Source organism: Nasonia vitripennis, chromosome 4 (assembly GCF_009193385.2).
Source record: "Nasonia vitripennis strain AsymCx chromosome 4, Nvit_psr_1.1, whole genome shotgun sequence".
In the NCBI taxonomy this organism is placed as follows: Eukaryota; Metazoa; Arthropoda; class Insecta; order Hymenoptera; family Pteromalidae; genus Nasonia; species Nasonia vitripennis.
The window spans coordinates 30511797-30532210 of record NC_045760.1 but is presented as its reverse complement, the minus strand read 5'-3'; the positions used below and the strand labels follow the sequence as shown (position 1 = coordinate 30532210).

The window sequence follows — 20414 nt, the reverse complement described above, 5'->3', positions numbered from 1 at the left end:
GAGAGAGATATTCAAGTATTGGATTCTTTGGGAAGATGAGAAGACTGTTTAGAGATGTACTTGTGTGAAAAAGTTGCATCATGTATTTCTTTGAAAATATATTACTATGCAATATCTAGAGTTTCTTAATTAGTAAATAATCGTGCAGACTTTCGGGTAGTGCTTCATAGTGGTTTTTTGGTGTGTTCAAACAGTCTGTATAAATGCCACTCTTCGCTTTCAGTCAGATCAACAGCCCCATTGCAGCTGTAGAATTTTCCTGCATTCTTGGGATCCAGGATCCAAAAGTCGATTCTGGAGCACTTTTCTTCTATTGCTTTCTGCAAATACAGGGAAAATTTTTTATTTTTTCTGCATGAGAAAGATAAGCAGTACTAAAGTCGTTAGCTCACCTTTGCTACTGCATGGAATAAATCATTCCTCATGTTTACTGCATGTTCATTTTCAGAGACATAAAATTCTTGGAGATACATTGATTTTGCTTCCCATGTTGAGTACGAGTAGCAATAAAGTGCATAACCAACTATCTTGTCATTTAGTAATGCAACTAAATATCCAGAGTAAGGATTTGGTTTATCAAAGTCTTTGTTTTCTGAAATAAAAAAAAATTAGATTTTGAGCAAATCCTTTTTTGTGGAAGCATTCGAATTTAAATACTAAGTGATGTGGTCTAATTACTCTCAAAAGCATTTACCTTCAATTGATATACAGATTTCGTCATGGTTTTGCTCGTTTTTCTTCTTCTGAGTAGTTCCTTCCTGAAATAATTTGTTTGAATCTATTGTTTTTTCATAAAAGAGAAAATTATTGATTGTAAAAGACTATTACCTGAGCCAATCTTTTAATTGAGTTGAAATCTTCAATTCTTGCATCACGTACTTCGTATAAATCATTTGCATGTTCTGAAATTAATTATGCATTCGCAAACTTGAATGCTTTTATGTTTAATCTAAAGCAAACAAAGGCTGAATAATAATTACCAACTTGATGCTAAATTTTGTAAAGACTCTTGATTGAGACGGTACATGTGCCAGCCTTCCACTTCAGTCAAGTCAACAGCACCTTTGGCTTTGTAGAAATTCTGTGCTGGGTTCCAGCTGAGAACCGAAAAGTCCAAATATTGACATTTCTCATCGAATGTTCTCTGGAAGAAAACCATCTAAATTTAGCTACGATTGACGTGTTTTACATTATAATCATATTGATGAAATTTTGAATTAACCTTGGCTACACTGTCAAACAGGCGACTTCCTATCTTTTTATCTCTGTAGTCAGGGGTTACGTACAGATCTTCCAGATGTATGGCTTTTTGCTCCAATGTGGAAAAGATATAAAAATACAGGGCATATCCCACTAGTTTTCCATTACACACAGCTACGTGGCAGTTATAAAGTGGATTCTCACTATCAAAACCATCCTTTTCGATGACTGAAAACAAAAATATGAATGAGTAACTAAATAAATGAAGGCTTTTTTAACTGCAAAATCTGCTTTATTTTATCTCACCTTGATAATCTATTTTTGGACCATCTGGCATTTCTTCAAAATCAGCCAATTCCTATCAGGAAAAAATGATCTTTATTACCGGGTGAATTAATAAAATAAAATAAATCTCCTGATATCAATTTGATAATGAACCAGTGAGTTTTGTAAAATGAGATTGCATTTTTTCTTTTTAACAACTGTAATTGTTGTAGGGAATTAGCAGTGATTTATTTATTATTATTTTTCAACTAGAATTTTTATTTCTTTAAAAAATAAGTTTCTTGAACTTTACTATTTAAATTTACAATCTTTTTTTATTTTCGACTTTTAGTAAACAAAAGCAACTTATGAGAGTTGTTAGTCAAAATCAAAGGAAGTATATAGGTATAACGCATTCTAAACATAAGAGATAATAAAAATACGTTCGAGAACAATTGCGCTATTTTTAGAAATACAAATCCCCTATTTCTACACGCTCCCAAAAATGTAATCAATACAAGCCGCACCCAAGAAAAAAGTCTCTCAAACTCAACAAAATTCGAATCGAAAAAGTAAATATCCGAAAATTTCGAACCGTTATAAGATAGAAACAAAACTAAAACTATATACACACACCCCAAAAATAACCTCCCAAAGCCGGTCTCCAAAAATAGCCGAAACTAGTCGGCCTGGATGCTTACTTGAATAAGCGCGCGTATCTGCGGGCAGTCCTCCTTTTCGGCTTCCCTGATCTCCACCACCTTCTCCATGATTTTCAGACTCAACCTAGAACCGAGAAAATCACGAATAAACAACAAACAACGACACCGGCACGACTCGGCGGACGACCGAAAACTATAGATATATAAGTTGTATTACGGGCAGAATCGCAGCATGACGATAGTATATATATAGACTAGACGTTGTTGACTTGACGAGCAAAGTGTGCGCGATGCTCTCTGTGGCGCAGTCTCTCTCTCTCTCTCTCTCTCTCGTCGGCGTTATTGGCATTGGAAAGCGACGGCGGCACACACACGGAGGAGCGTCGCTCACGCGTAGATAATGTATATGTGTAACGCGTCGCAGGAGTGAGTGAGAATGACGACCTTGATTAATTGTCGTTATCAGCTGATGCCTTATGCGTGTGTGTATTTTAGGTCCGTTTTTTGTTTCCCGATTTGAATTTCCCGCGCTTGCTGATCGGTTACTATATTGTGTATATACTTCCGGTTGCGCTTTGTGCGCGTTGGATTCATTTGGATCAATTTGCTCCGGTTTCGTTGTTGGCTTTCGGCCGGAAATGAGAGAACAATGTGTAACTACTGCAATCGTAATAATGGAAATAATGAACGTCAACATAAGGTGTTTCTGCGGAAGTATCGTTTATACATTGTATACACACGCTAAATTAGTTCTGAAACATCTGTCGATTCTTCACTTCCATATGGGGTTTAGCTGCGCTTATTCGCGCAAAAGTTTGACGAAAATATTATTCACATACTTACGCCAGGTGTATAAACTGTATGGAACGTTTTGAAAACATTTGAAAACAAATTTCATATCCCTGTCGAGTAGATGATGAATTTTTCGTTACAATTTCGTTTTCTGTTTCGTATAATAAAACGATCCACATGTAATTTAAAGAATATTCTTCTGGTAATCAGATCCAAATTTTTCCATTGTTACACATTTATTAAAGATAACCGTCAGCTGGGCGACATTAGAAAAATGTTCAAGTGACAGGAAGTGTGTGTGTGTGTGTGAATTAGTATAACACAATTACGATTAACGTCGCAACGCGATAACGTATGTGCGAAGGTATAATGCGTACAAGTAGTACAAGCCTAAGATACAGCTGTAGATACATGCTGAGATTGTCGAGACATGAGTGCAACACACGTTAGAAGAGTTATAAGGAGATATGTATATAGAAGCAACGCGATCGTGGGATTTAATTGCTGATTACGTATTACTGCCTTTGAATCGCTTTTTATAAATAATTATAATATTTACTGGGATGTTTATAGATACGCAGGAAATTTTTTTCAAAGAAGAATTATTATATATTTTTTAAATTAGACCTCTTACATCAGAGCCGATTAAAAAATCTCCCCCACACTGCTAAAAATGTTTTAATACCTATTATTCACTTTGTTATAGTTAAAAGTTACTTTTTAGGTGCAACAAAACTCCCAAATGAGTTCCGAAAACAATGTTTCGAGTTGCTTGAGGCAGTTTTTTAATTTTTAAAATTTTTTAAAATTTTGAATATTCAAATGCTCTAAAGCATGTATTATTGAACTTGTTTGGGAGGTTTTACTACCTAGAAGGTAACTCTTTATATGAATTATAAAAAATACTAAATTATAGTTACAGTAGGTCAATATTTTCGTCGATTACTTATCTTGATAAATATTGATGAATCTTGCATTATTTTAATCAATGCGAAATAAAAAATTGCGTGTTTGCTCTATATTAATAAATAGTGTAAAATATTTTGTAAATTTGATACAGCTCTTTCATAATCGTGCCGAAATCATCGCGAGTCCGTGCGCGAGTACTTCTAATGCATTACGTATACACGTAAAAACGACCTTCATTTCTCTCTAAAAAGAAGTCGATATCGCGTCACTATTATCAACGCGTTTTCGTAATGTAACATAATTTCTATGCGGATACGTGAATATTCTTCGGATTTGTTTTACTTTTTTTTGTTGGTCCTCACTTATCTGCACTTCGTTGGCACTCAGTCTTCTTCTCTGCGCCTTGTGCGCGCATCAGGTATATCAAACTGTTCTATAATTTAAATATATACTTAGGCAAGTAATAGTTGTGCAAAAATAATAATTTATATTAAAAAATGTCACGTTATAGATATAGGCTACACGCTGGCGGGTGAACGTGACCTTGATTTGACAAATACCAAAGCCTGCCTTGCAGAACAAAACCTTGATATACGTGTTTTTCGTAAAATTTCTGGCCAACTCGTGTTAAAACGAAATTTCGTCTGAAATTACTGGAAATACTTTGAAACGAACTTCTGATTGCACAACAAAAATTTTGACCAGAAATGCTGCCCAGAGATAGGGTCTAATCGCACTTTAAAAAATATAGTATACATTAAAAATAATATGTATAGATACACCCTCAAATCTGTTTGGGTGACAGAAAGCTTTTATAATACGACTTTAGAAAAATGCAAAGGTAATGCATACAGAAGTGCGCGTAACATATACATATACGTACATATGCGTATATACTCTGGAATGTAGGTATTGTTAAAATAATTGTTGTTCGTCCTTTTTTTACAGCGCACGAGCGTGATCTTATCGAATACCCAGGATGCTTTTATGATATCGTTTATTATGAGCCTGAAGAGATAAAAAAGCTAGGCAATAATCTCCAAAAACAATTTAGGTCCGAGTAAACACATATCACTATAACGTATTATCTGTAACATTTATTTTTACTGTATATGAACAATTAAAAAAAAAAATCACGAAAAATTTACAAAATTTAAATTAAAATAATGATAAATAAATGAAAGTATGAAGAAATCAATTGTTTGCATAAAAGCGTTTTTCTTTTTCATAACGTTTTGAATGTCGATATAATATTCGAAATCAGAAAAAGAACAGTAGTGAAATCAAATATAAAATATTTATGCAATAATCCGCACGATAAAAAGTGAGTAATAATGTAAATGTCAATATCTTATACGCATAAAAAGCACAATATTGTCGATATTGCCAGCATTAAATCAGCACTGAATAAATCGCGCATTATCGCATTCTATTCTAATTATCTTCTAAGACACACCGTCATTTATGTGCGCAGCATGATTAAAAAAAGATGAAAAACTGCGAAACAATGTAATCATAACTAACTTATAATACCATAGACCCCTCATATTCTTACGACAAACAGTCATTATTCTACCTCTGCGCCGCAATAAAATTAACAAAAAATTGCACAGGCGCCAGATAAAGACTGCCTTATCACCAGCAGTTTAAATAACTGCCATACTTGGCATCACAGGTAGCTTATGTATATATACAACACATCACCTAAGCGCCATATACATATATCGAATAATAAAGTGATATATATATATATATATATATGCCTATTGTTTAATCTCAGGAGCTAAGAGTCATTCGACACATGATTCGATGACACATTCATCTGATGTCATGTGTAGTCGATGGGGAGATGATTCAGAAAAAATGTGGAGCGAATCGTTTTTGGAAGAGCAGACGACGTATATGCGACGATCAAGTGCAATTGCGGTTTATTTTTAGGCGAGTCGTATAGAGATGACGTGTTATAATGCCAGATGTGGCTTATTTTTCCTCGAATAGCTTAAGTTAAATATTTGGCGCGACGAATTTATACGAAGAAAATGAATAATTCAAGTAATTTCATCACTTGTACTCGATGTTACGTCAAATCGTGCGATTTTATTATATGCGTTTTATCGTCGGAATAAACTGATACGGCATCGATTCCTTATCGAAGTACTGCACGAGCTATATGATTTTTATTGGCTACATCTATAAAAAAATAAAAAAAATAAAATACATTTATTGCATACGTTTGTGTACACATAAATGAAAGTCAAATTAAGCGCGATTAATTAAACTGTCCAACACATATAATAGTCCGACTCTGTGAGTCAACAAAAATCGATTAAATTGAATGGACAATAAAGAAGAGCGACGTTTCATTATGTTGTTGTCAAGGCAGTCGACGTCGTATTGTTCACTTTGATTTATAAAAATGACTGCATATGAATACGCTTAGTCATGCATCCAAATGGATTCGATTAGAAGTAACTGACTTACATCGTTTACACACCTACATTCAAATTTTCCCGCCATAAGGTAATCCGGCGCTGCGCGCGCCGGAAACCCGCGAACCGGCGTTTCCTCCCTCCCCCCCCCCCCCGCCCCTCGCACTTCTACGCACCAGCGGCGTCGAAGGCCATATTGCCATAACCCAGTCAGTCTGTAACGCGACGTTCGGCCATCGATCTCCCGTCCTCCGTGTCCGCGTATATACTTCAACCCGTTCTCTCGTCCTCGTCCGGCAAACAAGTAAACAAACCTTCGCGCTAACATCAGCCGAAGCTACAGAGGCTGTCCTCTGTCTCTCGACAAAAAAGAATCGCGTTCTAAAGAAAAAAAAATAATAATAACTCGTCGCGAGAATGGCGGAGATCGACGCGAAAGTGAACATGTCTCTCGGTAAGTGGACGAAGGCGTCGCCGACCAGCGAAAACCAACCCCCGTGAGCGTACGGCTGCATGAATTTCCCAGTGTCTCTCTGCATACATATGTATAAATACGAGCACGTAGACGTGGTTTATCTCTAAAAAAAAAAGAAAACGAAAAGAAAGTTAAAATACATACTTATAGGCCCCTCGCGTGTATATATGTGCCCAAAGATGGCGACGTGTGTGTACCGCACGCGCGTCTCGTGTAGCATAACACCTGCCCCTCGATATTCTCTGTAGATACGACGTGCTCTCTCCGGGAAATTTCGATATGCTAATCCAACAGCGAGTAGAATCGGAGTATGAAATTAAAAAAAAAATTAACGCATTATATTCGTACATGGGATAAAGAAAGATCTGTATTTGAGAGAAAGGAGCGAAAGATGGGTCGAAGAGGAGGAGGAGAAAGAGAGAAGCAACGATCGATTGATGTTTTTCCTGGTTCCGAGAGCAGCGTCGCCATGTTATTCAAGCGCAGCTGAGGATTATGTCGGCGTGGGCGGCTATATACTTTCACATCGCCTTATGCATCTTGTTTCGAACGGTTTTTCAACGTGGACTTTTGCCAGTTCATAGAGAAAAAGGGGCGACTGAATCAGGCCTATTAAAGTTCTAAAATTATCTGCTAGACCATCCTGCGAGAGAAAGATGATACCCTGATGCTTGGTCTATTTTTGGAAGGATTCGATAATATTGAGGTGTTTCGGAGTTTCAAGTTCAGTAAACGTTGGAAGATCATCAACCGGACCGGTTTGCTTCCATGATTCAAGGAATAGATTATTTTCTGCAATGCTCAGTTCGAGGAATGTCCAATTACATTCTTTGTATTCGTAGGATGTACAAAATTCGTATGAAATCACAGATCATTCGTTTAAGGAATATCATCATAATGGATTCAGTCTACAAGCAAAATCTATAAACATCTTTGGATAGCAGTACATATTCTTCAGAACTTTATATCCATTTGGAAACAGTATTTGATTAATTTCATTTTCAAATGTATCAGTCGCTTTTGGAAGAAAAATTTTGGAGCAAAAATTTTTATTATTCAAGGACAAGATTACAATAAGTAAAAGAATTTCAAACTTCTTACCAACAACTTAAATACACAGGAAATATACTACGGAATTATGATTCAAATATTTCTGCCCAATCAGCATAATAACAGCAATTAAAAGAAATTCAAAGAAGATAGTTCGCAAGAATTCAGGATAAACAGAAATCCAATCACAACTTCCCAAGTTTATGGAATTTCTGTCTGCAAAAGAACCAGGAAAACTGCAGCTATAACAACACAATCAATTATGACCCTTATACAGATTCTTCATGCTAAACTGATAAAGAAAATGAGAATACGCTCCATAATTATTTTAAAAAACATACAGTAGATTTTATCGTGCAAATTGCTTTGGGCATTATAACGAAATAAAAATAAACCGTTCATTGTAATAAAAATTATGTTTCTAGGCAGAGAATAAATAATAATTAAATAAATTCGTAACTCGCTGTTGAGGCCGTACGCTCACTTATCATCGTGCATTTTCTTCCTTTTAAGATGACATCATAAAAATGGACAAGAAGAAGAAGGCAGCTAATGCAAAATCTAAACGCGGAATGTCAGTTAGAGGAAGAGGTTCCACAAGAGGTAATATGCGTGGCAATGCCCGTGGCAATACACGTGGTAACTCTCGAGGACGTGGCAACATGAGAGGAAACCAGAGAGGCAATATGAGAGGTAGAAGCAGTAGCATGAGCAGACGTGGTCAATGGCAAAGATACCCGCAGAACAACTTGCGTGGTGGATATATCAAGAAAAGATACAACAACAGCAATGTCAAGTCTAATCTCACAAGATCTAGAAGCAATATGTCTTTGAATCGCTTGAATCTGAATGGTAGCCCTAGAAGCTCTAGAGGTGGATATGCCTCGCGCAGAGGTGGCAGGGGGCTCACTCGCAGTAGAAGCCGCACAAACCTGTCTTTTAATAACAAGCCTTCCTTCATGGCTAACAAAAATAAGGGTTACCTGAAGAGAACTACAAGTATGCCCGATCTGCGAGACCCCTCCTCTGTTTACAACAGACTGGGATATCAGAACCCAGCTCAAATTGCTTACAGAAGCAGAGTTAAGCGAGCAAAAAATGTCTTGCTCCAAAGACAGACCAAGGCTATGAGAATGCAGAATGCTTTATCGGTATGAACAGGATTCAATTTACGTTCTTACTTTTTACTCACAATCTATAATTTTTCCCTATCCAACTATGGATAATATCTAACTTTTCTTTTTCTATATATAAACCTGTTTATATACTTTGTATATCCAAAAAAAAAAAATAGGTAGGAAACAAAAATTCGATTCTTCATTTTCAGCTATCACCAGTGAGCTACAAAAATATGTCACCTCTAAAACCAACAATCAACTCAAGACAGTACAACAGTAGTGGCTTTCGTTCAGATCAGATGATGCGAATGCAAAGAAGATCACAGTATGAACAAAAACTTATGAGAATGAGGTACAACAATAGACAGTTAAGATATACATCAAGATGTCTCATTATTATGTGAAGATTTTATGGAAGTCTATAAAACTGGACGCTTCTAACTTAACAATTTTGTTACAGTAACACGCGCTCACGCTCAGCTAATCCAGCAAGTATGAACTTCATCAACTCCATAAATGCCGCCTACAACTCCAACCGACATCCCGCAATGTCTCTCTACGATTCCGGAACCGACAGCCCCATCGTGGTACCCCAGCGTAAACTCCAGAGAGGAAGATCACCCTTCAGACAAAGCTTACAAAGCTTGAAAGCAGCATCAAAAGCTGTGCGTATATTTTCTTTTACTACAAGCAGTAACTTTAAAAATTTCATTGCAAAGCATTTAGCTGTTTGTGTTGAAGCAATTGCTAACGAAACTTTCTCCAACAGGCAAGCCGTTCAGCGAGTTACTCGCGACAACCGCAGAGACGTTCCAGATCTAGGTCCCGCTCGAGGCCGCGCAACACCCGCAACAGCGTAATCAGTCTGACAGATGCAGCAGATCTCGAGGACAGGTCTTTCAGTGAGGTCATGTACAGTCTGTCCAACGGCTTCGGTGTCACCGGGCGAACCCTCAACGATCGTTTCAGTCTTTTCTAGGTTCAAGAGTTATTCTAGACGACTATTTCATTCAAAACGCAGGACTGGGACGATTCGATTTTGATTTGATTCAATCTTCATTAAGTAAATTTATGACGCGTGAATCGTAAAGTACAAGCTGCTGCTTTTTTAGTTATCAGTTTTTACCGAGGAAGATATTTTTTTTGTAAATATAGTACTTTAGTTCAAAGCGTACGCTTAATTATTTAGCATCACGCGGTTTAGTTCATTTGAGAACGCGTTGCAATCCCAGTCCTGGTAAAGAAAGAACAAAAAAGCATCGTGTGAAGAACGTTTCTTGATGCTTTCTTGATACACACTTTCTATTTTTTTTAACTTTTTTTTAAACTATAGTTATTTTTACAACTTTAAGAACCAAAATTGAGAGATGTAAAGAAGGAAATCAAGGAGAATATCACGAATGTATAGAGTATAAGCAATTATTCAACACTCTTTGGCTCGAGTGCGCGTGCAGCTTACGAGTATATAATTACTATATATTATGATTCTAATAATGCTAGCAAGTGAGGAAACTTTCAGCGTTTAATATTGATTAAAGTGTAGTCCATTTATAACGATAACTTGTGATATTTATTTCCATAAAGATTTCAATAAATATCACCATTGTACTTTTTACGGTTATAATACAATAGATGCTCTTGTTTTACAACACGTAGATGAATCTTAGCTTTTTTCCTTTTTTCCGTATGAGCTTGAGTATTGTTTGCAAGAATTTTGTATACCAAGAGGACGAAAGAGAGAATAAGGAGAGTGACAGCGTTCAATTAATTATAATTACTATACAAGTATTTAAGGAAAATACAACAAAGAAAAAAAAGAAGAATAAAGTATAATCAAAACCCGCAAAAACGATCAGTCTTATTTTATCATCTATACACTCACATTCTCACTTCTCGAAACTGGATGTACAGGCGTACAGCATCTCTGTGCGCAATTGAGCGGCGTAGATCACGCGAAAGTATAAACACACAGAGAGCAAAATCATCGGCTCGCGATAACAATGAAAAAAAGGATCTTGACCTTTCATTGAGAGCAGCTCGTTTGTTAAAATAGGCTAAACTTCATTGTTATCGAACTTACGCACGTAACATCATCGGCGCATTCTATTCTAGATAAAATTATTATACGCATGCAAGAGAAAGAGGGAGAGAGATAGATAGGAAAAAAGAGAAATTCATCGGCGGAGAACTGCGCCGCGCGTGATCAGCATCCGAGGCATGTAATTTAGCGTGCAGCCGTCAGTTTTATCGGAGCAGTTCTCGAGAGCGTGTCGATTATACACCAGTCGCACTCGCCTGAGAAACAAAACACGGATTCTCCCTTTGAAGTCTATCTCTCTCTCTTATAACCTTTTTCTGTATTAAAATTTCCGCGGGTTGTCTTGTAAAAGCATGTGGACGCGTTGAAAACTATTTATAAACGACACGATGCTGAAAACTCTGGCAAAATTCGCTGTGAAAGACGGTCAAATTAAAGTAAGTGTCTTCACGAGATTCCAATGTGAACACTCGACAGTATTTTTAAAGTAATCCGAAAAAATTCGCAGTCGATTTTAGCAGGTATTCAATCTTCGTCATGTAGTAAACAGCAGCGGCGATTCCTCAATGTCCACGAGAACCAGGCGTATACTTTGTTGAAGTCGATGGGAATACCGACGCCGAAGTTCGGAGTAGCCAAAACACCGGAGGAAGCTGCGGAAATCGCCAGGGAACTCGATTCCAAGGATCTGGTGCTGAAGGCTCAGGTTCTCGCCGGAGGCAGAGGGAAGGGAAAATTCAGCGGTAGCAATGTCAGCGGCGTTGTTATGTGTGAAACGTGAGTCATTTTTGTGTACTCATTACCTTTGATAAAAACCGAACTGTCAAATATTAAAAATAAAAGTGACTGGAACGTCAGTAAGCAATCCAATAAAATATAAATCCTTTCAGGCCTGAAGAAGCGAAGGAACTGGCTTCAAAAATGCTGGGAAAGTACCTCGTGACGAAGCAGACCGGTGAGGTCGGTCGTATCTGCAACGAGGTGATGATCACCACAAGGATGTTCACGCGGAAAGAGCTTTATCTATCGGTCATGATGGAGCGCAGCTTCGACGTAAGTCATCGATAAGTTTCTGCATAAGGAATACTTCCCGATTTTTTGCAACGATATAGACAATACGAGAGCCTTATCTCGGCGCATATGTGACAAGAGATCGATGTCCGTGTTTTCAGTCGTTTTTTTTTTATTTTTTCATGTTCCAAGCTTATCGGATTTTTTGGCAATTTTTAAAGCGCGATTTCTCTATCAAATAGAACGCACTCTTTCAAAGAGATAAGTCATACTTTGTAAAAACAAGTATGACTTCATCATTTTCCTACTACGAAGAGTAAATGTTTTGTATGCTCTGGAGGAGATAGCTGGTCTGTAAATAATATAAAAGTAATATAACGCAGAACCGGTTTCTATTTATGGAAGGAAAGGCATCTTAAAATGCGCATTCATTTGTAACTGTCAAGAGTAAAGCAAACTTCCTGACATTCGCAGATTATAAAAAGAAAAATGTTGATTTGAAGTCATACCAGCTCGAGATATACCAGAAATAATTTCTTCATTTTTTTATAGGGACCAGTAATCATAGCCTCGAGCGAAGGCGGCGTCAACATCGAGGACATCGCGGCAACTAACCCAGAGGCAATCTCATACACACCAGTTGACATAAGAAAAGGTCTGACGTGTGAGCAAGCGGATGCGATCGCCTGTAGATTCGGTGTAGGTGATCCTCGGGTCCTTTCCGAGATTGTGTGTAATCTGTACGAACTGTTTATCGAAAAGGATGCCTTATTGTTGGAGATCAATCCGCTCGTACAGGATATCTGCGGACAGTGTGAGTATTTGCCGATCGCCAATAAATGCATTTTCTTGAATGAAAATTGTGCGATATACTGTAAAGAAGTGTCGAACTTTGTACCGAACTATGCTAAACTAGTTTGAGTGATGTGTTACAAAGTTTGATGTGACTACTTTGCCACAGTTTCGTCGGCAGTCGTAACATTCTCTTCTTTATGACAGATTTCGCCCTGGACTGCAAATGCAACTTCGACGACAGCGCGAGTTTTCGACAGAAAGATTTGTTTGCGCTGCAGGACTGGAGCCAGAAAAATCCTATGGAGGTCAAGGCTGACAAAATTGGACTAAACTACATAGCGTTGGATGGAAACATTGGTTGTATGGTCAATGGAGCTGGCTTGGCTATGGCTACAATGGATATAATTAAACTCTATGGTGGAGAACCCGCGAATTTCTTGGATGTAGGCGGGGGAGCTTCTGTGAAGACTGTCACGGAAGCTTTCAAAATCATATCATCAGATCCCAAGGTGTTTATTCATCAAACGATATTTAACATTTAATGAAAAAGACACCGATTCATTGAAACCATCTATTATGCAGGTGGAATCAATTTTCGTAAACATATTCGGAGGCATCATACGCTGCGACGTGATAGCCGAAGGCATTATCGCGGCGTTCCAAGACTTAAAGTTGAACGTCCCAGTCATCGTGAGACTTCAGGTATATACTTGCTCTATACGATACGTTTCACAATTCAAATGTGAAAACACGACACTAGAACAAAACAATTGAGTAATATATTCGCACGAAATTTTCCAGGGCACAAACGCCGAAAAAGGCAAGAAGCTGATAATGGACGCAAAGCTGAAAATAATTCCCATCGATGACATGTCGGCGGCGGCCGAGGCTTCGGTATCGGTAGCAGATATCTGTCGCCTGGCGCGGAATCTCAATCTCGACATTGAGCTGACTCCCAAGTCGACGCAGAAAAGCGTCTGCTGAGCGATGCGCGTTTATCTCGCGGGGTTCATTGAGAGTTTGTATACCACTTTTTGTTGCTTTACAATTTTTTATTACTATACTTTGACCCTTGTTTTCGTTTGATACCGTGTTTATACGACTGCCCGCGTCAGAGAGAAGCTACAATGTAGTTGCTTAACTTTTTATAAATTCGAAAACGGGACGTAGGTCTTGAATTTTTTTATAAACTACTCTTAATAAAAAAAAAATTACTGTATCAATGACCTATTCGACTTGAACCAAAAGGCTCCGAAAAAAAGAAAACGAAAAGCGCTGACGATAACGAATGTATATACGCAAGCGACGAGCGTCGGCGCAACACTGTTTCGTCTGACATTCGCCGGGGTTGACTCGAGTCAAGCATCTATACTATATATACATACAATGTCATGCTTCGAGCGCGTGCTCTCTCGCGGCTTTCGCTTCCTCTTCCGTCATTGTGCAGGGGGTGGGTGGGGGCCGAGTAGACGACGCGCGACTCTCAAAAGTTAACTATATGTATATCTAAACGAGGTGCGAGAAGCAGACCTAGAAGGGAGAGGGAGAAGAGATGATTTTGACGGTAATTTACGGTCAGCCACAGTGCGCTTTCAAGCTGGGGTCCTGCGTATGATGCAAATTGAGCTCAATTTGCAGTTTAGTGTCAGAGGCTTGCAATTTTTATTGATTGTTGAATCTAGGGTGATTTATCGTTTGGTCAAGAGGTCGTTGGCACGCAATTATTTTGTTAGAGGGCTGAATAAAATTCTGCAATCTAATCAGTTGTATAAACTACGCAATTTTGTTTGCAGCGAATTTTAGATAATTTAGAACAAAAAATCGATAAGATAAACCTGCAGCGAATTGCACTTCGAATGTAAATATTACGAAATTTTCTGTCTCGTCGGTGCCTTGATCGATCATCATTTATGATCATCTTGAACTTTGAGACAAAGTCCGAGGTTGGCAAGCTCTTGTCAGTCAGCTGATAATAAAATACTGTAAATACACACAGAGAGAGACTCCACCTCTCGTATTGCCGGTTTCTAATACATCTACTGAAGGCAATCAGTAGGTAATGTCGGAAACCGACAAGACTTAACTAAGTAGTTATACTGTATAAATTAGTTTACCGCATGATGTAACAATCTGCAAAGAAAGTAACTGAATAAATCAATTAGTACCGAAATTTCCGAGACTTTAAATCTGCAGCAACATCCACCTGTATCCCAATAAATCCTGCCGATAAATCCAAAAGCTTTCGAAAACCGTGCACAATTATAATAAATTTATAAATACATAGCTGCAACTCCAAAGTCAACAATACAAACACCTCCCGAGTCAAACGACCGACTCGAAATTCCCGCCAAAAAAAAAATCAAAAAGGACACGCGCCAGTAGTGTATATATAGAATCCTTCGCAAAAAAACCGCACCCGCGTCATAATCGTCTGGTCCCGGGACGGTCAGTGCGTGTAGAGCATTGCCAGGTGTTCCTCGTCACGCGCAAACTCGACTCGCGAGTCGCGACACAGTAGCGCATAGCCAGAGCAGCTCGAAGCTCGCAGCAAAAGAAGCCAGCTCGGCGCTCTGAGTGCTTGTTCACTGCCAGCGCGCTACACGCCTCGACAGCAAGATGGCCACCATGTTGTCGCGGACGACCGTCAGCCTTGCGGAGTCTCTCAGCCGATTGAACGGCTCGAAGGTAAGTCCGTTGCAGCCTGTAACTATACTCCGAAATCTCGTCTTTCGTTTGACTACGCAAAAGTCCGGGTAAAGTTGGGCCAAGTTCGCGAAAATACAGATGGAACGAGGGCTATTACAGCCAGGGCGGATACTTCGAGGCCATTGTGAGCCTGTGCGTGTGTGTCTGTGTGCGTGACGAGCGTAGTCTGCTAAATTGGGCGCCAGGGTCACGCTTACGCACACGCAGATAGCGACGTGGATTTCGCACTTTGTACCCCGCGAGGTATTTACGTAAGACGCTCGGAATTTCGATCTTTGACTCTTCCGCCAATTCCTCGCGTGGACTACATATACGACTGGTAAATCGCGTTACGTTGATAGAGAGTAAGAGAGAGAGAGAGAGAGAGAGACACTTGTCATCTCGCGGGTGAGTCAGCCACGAGCAGCTGATCGACAGATGGTATTTCCCGGTTTTTGCCGAGTTTCGTGAATTAACTTGGGAGAAATTTTCACGGGACGTGTGAGAGAGAGTGAAAGGTTACGGAGGGCGAGTGGAATTTTTGAAGGACATCGCGTGGGTGTGACGCTATCGGCTGTTATCGAACTCGGGGGATGAGCGACGGCCGTTTGAAATTTCGGCTTTTCACGTTTGCGACACTGCTCGCGTTGTCGAGGTTTAAATTACACGAATACCTTTACCGTCGGAGGCTCTGTTTATTCATGACAGGTATTTTCCTATGTATAGAAATCGAAGACACGAGTGTCGGTGGATCACGAGAATTTTGACGGTATCGATTGATGCAATAAAAATTCCGCGCTGATGGCGGGAAAGCGATCTCTAATTAAATATTGCTTACGCCGAGGAGATAAAAATACGCCGAGCCGATAGCGCGCGGCGCGATTGTTTTTTAATTATCCGAGACGGTTTTTTTTATGAATGGATTGTTCTGCGCTGTCCGAAGCGAGCTAATAATAAGGAAACGTTTATCCGCGATTATTTTTCGCTGCGAATTGCAGTAGTCATCAATATTTATGTGTTTAAGCGCAGTAGATATAGGTATTAGAAAGTTTTTGCACGATATGCAAACTACACAAACAAATAAGCATGCTAATGAATTCATGCGAGACACTGAATTCCAAGCTCAGACATTCGATGATTGCAGTTACAGCGAGATACGTATACACACTTGTGAAATGCCGATGGGAAAATAAACAAAGCAAAGACTAATTGAGGAAGTTTGCTGCGAAGCTTTTGCAATTGGTGACTGAAACCTCGGATGTGATTTTCAGCAAGCTTAAACATAGTCTCGGTTGAGAAGCCTGCGCGCGTCGCGATTGACAAGTGTAGGTCAATGCCGCTTGGTTCGATGCCATTGACTATCTATTTTTATCACCCTGAAAGATGTGATCTCAGGGGAGAAAGAGACTTTAATCTTCTGCGCATACTGTATCTTGTAACTTGATAAGCAAGTCAAAACATAGCTGATAACGATTGCCTTCTTGTCGATTGCAGATCTTGGCCTGCACCAGCAGCCTCAACAAACAGCCCGTCAGGAATCTCAATGTCCACGAACACATCAGCTACAGCATCCTCAATGAGGCAGGAATTCCTACACCCAAGTTTGGCGTTGCCAAGACACCTGATGAAGCTGCCAAGCTTGCTACCGACTTGAACACCAAGGATATCGTGCTGAAAGCTCAGGTTCTCGCTGGTGGCCGTGGCAAGGGCCACTTCAAGGGCGGCAATGTCAGTGGTGTCAAGATGTGCGAAACGTAAGTTCTCCTTACATCACTTCCTTTAATCAAAATCTTCTCAAATTCTAGAAATAAGACCAAACCAAAGCTATTCTATATTTAGTTTTCGTTTTTATTTACAAACATTCGTTGAAATATCCTCTGATGAACAAATTTTCCATTCCAGTCCAGAAGAGGCAAAGCAACTGGCAAGCCAGATGCTGGGCAAGCTGCTGGTGACCAAACAGACCGGTGAGGCCGGCAGGATATGCAACGCTGTGATGGTAACGCAGAGGATGTTCCCTCGCAAGGAGTACTATCTGGCAGTGATGATGGAGCGCGCGTTCGGTGGTCCAGTAATCATTGCCTCGAGCCAAGGTGGTGTCAATATCGAAGAGGTCGCGGCGACAAACCCACAGGCCATCATGTACGAGCCCATTGACATCAACAAAGGCATCACCAAGGATCAGGCTGACAGGATCGCTGTCAAGCTGGGACTGGAGAACGTCAAGGAATACATCTCCAAGATGATCATGAACATGTACAGTCTGTTTGTCAAGAAAGACGCCCTGCTGCTCGAGGTCAATCCTTTGGCTGAGGACATCAACGGCGAATGTAAGAAAATATCATCGAATCGATGGTCAAAGTTTATTTATAAGTTTTTTCTTTGGCACAGTACCAGGTTCTCTGTATATAAACATTCATCTATTATTGACTCTCGATAACGTCTCCATCGTCCGTTTCTTCTGTCTTCAGATTTCGCCCTGGATTGCAAATGCAGGTTCGACGACAACGCCGAGTTCCGTCAGAAGGACCTGTTCGCGCTGCGCGACTGGACGCAAGAAGACCCGAAAGAAGTGGAGGCCGCCAAGTTCGAGCTGAATTACATCGCTTTGGACGGTAACATCGGCTGCATGGTCAACGGTGCTGGCTTAGCTATGGCTACTATGGACATCATCAAGCTGCACGGAGGCGAACCCGCTAACTTCCTCGACGTCGGTGGCGGTGCCACTGCGTCGGCTGTGAAGGAGGCTTTCAAAATCATCACCTCCGACTCGAAGGTACTTATACTGTCGAATAAAATACTGAAGAGAAAGACTATTTATCAATCTATTCTCGGCGATCGGGGCTTAAGGGTTTTAAATTTCATGAATCGATCTACCGAAAGAAAATTTCGATCGGACCTTTTGTTTTCCTAAAATCTGGGAAATACGAACAGATGTTTACGCGTACTTGCGGATTTGCGAAGCTTTTGGAATGACAGCCACTTAAATCGAGTTAGAGTTTAATTATGACTCGAATTGATCGATCTGTTGTTAGACTTAAAAGAAAAATTATATAACTCGGTTGTATTTTGCAAATTACATAAACGTGTTTACGACGTCATTTATTTATAGACTGTTCCCTAACTGGTATATGCATACGATGTTTCAGGTTCATGCGCTTCTGGTAAATATCTTCGGAGGTATCATGAGGTGCGACGTTATTGCTGAGGGTATTATTGCTGCGACGAAGGAGCTTGACCTCAAAATACCCGTTGTTGTTAGACTACAGGTAAATATATGATCTTGTTATTTAATCATTGAGTTTGAAATATTGAGATTTAAAATTGTGCTCGTTTTTTCAGGGAACCAACGTCGATGAGGCCAAAGCTCTGATCGCCAACGCGGGTCTGAAGATCGTGCCGGTCGACGATCTCGACGAGGCAGCCCGTATCGCGGTCAAACTCTCCACCATCGTCAAGCTTGCCCAGTCCGCGAATCTGAGCGTCAACTTCGAAATCCCTCAGATATCCTAAGCGAATTCGTGTCCTAGTTGAAAAAGAAGAAAAAAAAAATGAGTTTAAATTTTAAGGCAACACACACATACATGCAAGTTATGAAAGAACGAAGATCAACACACACCAGCTAACAATATTCGGTGATAACTAAAAGGAAAGAATGCGAGAGCGGCTCTTGTTTCAGAGAGCCTCAACACGCGTTTCAATGTCACGACCCAGGAAACGATGTACTACCGCGACGCTAATGATGTTCGTCAATGAATCGTGCGCAATTCGTCGTTGAGATTGTGAATAAACCGGTTTTCGTTACTCGTGCAGTAGCCGCAAAGTTGATGCGGTAGACAGTCTCCTACGGATGGATAATTTTTTTTTTCTAACGCATATTAATCTGCTCGGTACTGTGTACCTCTGCGAGCTTACTCTTGTGGTTCTTGAACGAGAAAATGAGAATCGGATTTGCGCATAGTTCGTGGAGCGACTCTTTCCCGGGTTTAACTTGTTCCAGATATGTTTGTCTATTTAAACGCGTTTCTATTGAAAGTGTTTTTTGGCGCCGCTCGCACGCCGAAATATTAATATTAAATGACAAAAAAAAAAATGAGGCGCGATCAACGCTGCCGCAAAGTTGAATATTAAATATTTATTAATCTTAAAGAAAGAAAAATAAAAACAACAACGCTATTGTTCGTCGTATAAACTTGTATTGCGCGAGTCAAACTGCTTTGAGCACTTGAATTTTTCTCTCTCATGAAGATCCTCTTGTATAACATGCCAGGCACAAAAGCGTTGTAACTTTAGGTAACTTATTTCGATGTAATCGGTCTTTTCGCCTTGAATATTAATGTTTTTTTTCGAGAGGGATTTTAAAGTGAGCGCTTCAGTATTAAGGGATGGTTTGAGTGTTGAAAAATAAGAAAACAAAAACGATTGCTAAAACTGACTTAAAAATTAAAAATGATTCGCATCGCGAGCATATATTCGCGTCTCCGAGGATGTAATGAATCGCGAGAGCGACGCATATGTACGGTGAAAAGAAGCGAAGGAAAAAACGAAGCATTGTAATCCTAAACCATAATTAATGCGTTTCAGTGAGCCTGTCTAATGTAATATATATACATAGTTATATATACATACATAAATTATTTTACATAATTTCAGTTTTGTCCTCATTTCGTTTTTGCACATATTTTCACACACGCCTATATTGCCACACATCTTTACTCTCTTTTTTATCTCTCATATATTATCCAAAGTTTTGCTACTAATTGCACGTGTAAATAGTAACGATGGAATTTATTTATGAATAATGAAGATTACAAAAGTATTGAGATTTATTAATTTTATTTATTCTCTATATCATAGCAAGAAGAATTGCTAAATAGCTTCTTATGATTATTTTGCATTATTATACCTTTGTTCATTCTAACTTTTGAGTTAAATTTTTGAGAATACGATTGCATGCTTTTGTTTGATAAATTTCCTTCTGATAAT

At 39.3% G+C, this 20414-nt stretch overlaps 3 protein-coding genes across 6 annotated transcripts; 2 read left to right on the top strand and 1 right to left on the bottom strand.

Annotated features, from left to right (window-relative positions):
- Positions 1 to 57: 57 nt before the first annotated feature.
- On the bottom strand, positions 58 to 3492 carry LOC100122332 (diamine acetyltransferase 2). 3 transcript variants are annotated; one of them, XM_032599340.1, is made up of 9 exons: positions 2344 to 3492; positions 2101 to 2250; positions 1507 to 1558; positions 1223 to 1428; positions 985 to 1144; positions 829 to 902; positions 695 to 758; positions 393 to 592; positions 58 to 320 (listed from the first exon to the last, which is right to left on the bottom strand). In XM_032599340.1, the coding sequence occupies exons 1-9, from the start codon at positions 2821 to 2823 to the stop codon at positions 165 to 167; spliced, it is 1542 nt and encodes a 513-aa protein (XP_032455231.1). In that variant the 5' UTR covers positions 2824 to 3492; the 3' UTR covers positions 58 to 164. The 3 variants fall into 3 exon arrangements, with proteins under 3 accessions (XP_032455231.1, XP_008214774.1, XP_016845441.1); XM_008216552.4 differs by having other exon boundaries at positions 61 to 320; positions 2166 to 2250; XM_016989952.3 differs by having other exon boundaries at positions 61 to 320; positions 2101 to 2347.
- A 2957-nt stretch (positions 3493 to 6449) lies between these two features.
- Positions 6450 to 10748, top strand: LOC100122346 (cyclin-dependent kinase 13-like). 2 transcript variants are annotated; one of them, XM_001605898.6, is made up of 5 exons: positions 6450 to 6710; positions 8295 to 8932; positions 9109 to 9251; positions 9360 to 9564; positions 9669 to 10719. In XM_001605898.6, the coding sequence occupies exons 1-5, from the start codon at positions 6674 to 6676 to the stop codon at positions 9876 to 9878; spliced, it is 1233 nt and encodes a 410-aa protein (XP_001605948.2). In that variant the 5' UTR covers positions 6450 to 6673; the 3' UTR covers positions 9879 to 10719. The 2 variants fall into 2 exon arrangements, with proteins under 2 accessions (XP_001605948.2, XP_008214778.1); XM_008216556.4 differs by having other exon boundaries at positions 6469 to 6710; positions 9109 to 9266; positions 9669 to 10748.
- Positions 10749 to 10997: 249 nt separating this feature from the next.
- Positions 10998 to 20075, top strand: LOC100122362. The gene is made up of 13 exons (XM_016989717.3): positions 10998 to 11374; positions 11446 to 11714; positions 11828 to 11990; positions 12501 to 12762; positions 12948 to 13252; positions 13326 to 13445; positions 13545 to 13725; positions 15319 to 15428; positions 16923 to 17182; positions 17331 to 17758; positions 17900 to 18204; positions 18578 to 18697; positions 18771 to 20075. Exons 1-13 carry the CDS (start codon positions 11327 to 11329, stop codon positions 18939 to 18941), a joined length of 2742 nt encoding a protein of 913 aa, XP_016845206.1. The 5' UTR covers positions 10998 to 11326; the 3' UTR covers positions 18942 to 20075.
- Positions 20076 to 20414: the final 339 nt, after the last annotated feature.

Coding starts and splice junctions, on each gene's coding strand:
- LOC100122332 (XM_032599340.1), bottom strand. CDS start 2,823: ATGTTGACGTTCATTATTTCCATTATTACGATTGCAGTAGTTACACAT. Junction 1,559..2,100: donor TTTGGGAGGTTATTTTTGGG/GTGTGTGTATAT, acceptor TTTTCCTGATAG/GAATTGGCTGATTTTGAAGA. Junction 1,429..1,506: donor TCCAAAAATAGATTATCAAG/GTGAGATAAAAT, acceptor TTTTGTTTTCAG/TCATCGAAAAGGATGGTTTT.
- LOC100122346 (XM_008216556.4), top strand. CDS start 6,674: ATGGCGGAGATCGACGCGAAAGTGAACATGTCTCTCG. Junction 6,711..8,294: donor GAAAGTGAACATGTCTCTCG/GTAAGTGGACGA, acceptor CTTCCTTTTAAG/ATGACATCATAAAAATGGAC. Junction 9,565..9,668: donor TGAAAGCAGCATCAAAAGCT/GTGCGTATATTT, acceptor TTTCTCCAACAG/GCAAGCCGTTCAGCGAGTTA.
- LOC100122362 (XM_016989717.3), top strand. CDS start 11,327: ATGCTGAAAACTCTGGCAAAATTCGCTGTGAAAGACGGTCAAATTAAA. Junction 11,375..11,445: donor TGAAAGACGGTCAAATTAAA/GTAAGTGTCTTC, acceptor AAAAATTCGCAG/TCGATTTTAGCAGGTATTCA. Junction 12,763..12,947: donor ACAGGATATCTGCGGACAGT/GTGAGTATTTGC, acceptor TCTTTATGACAG/ATTTCGCCCTGGACTGCAAA.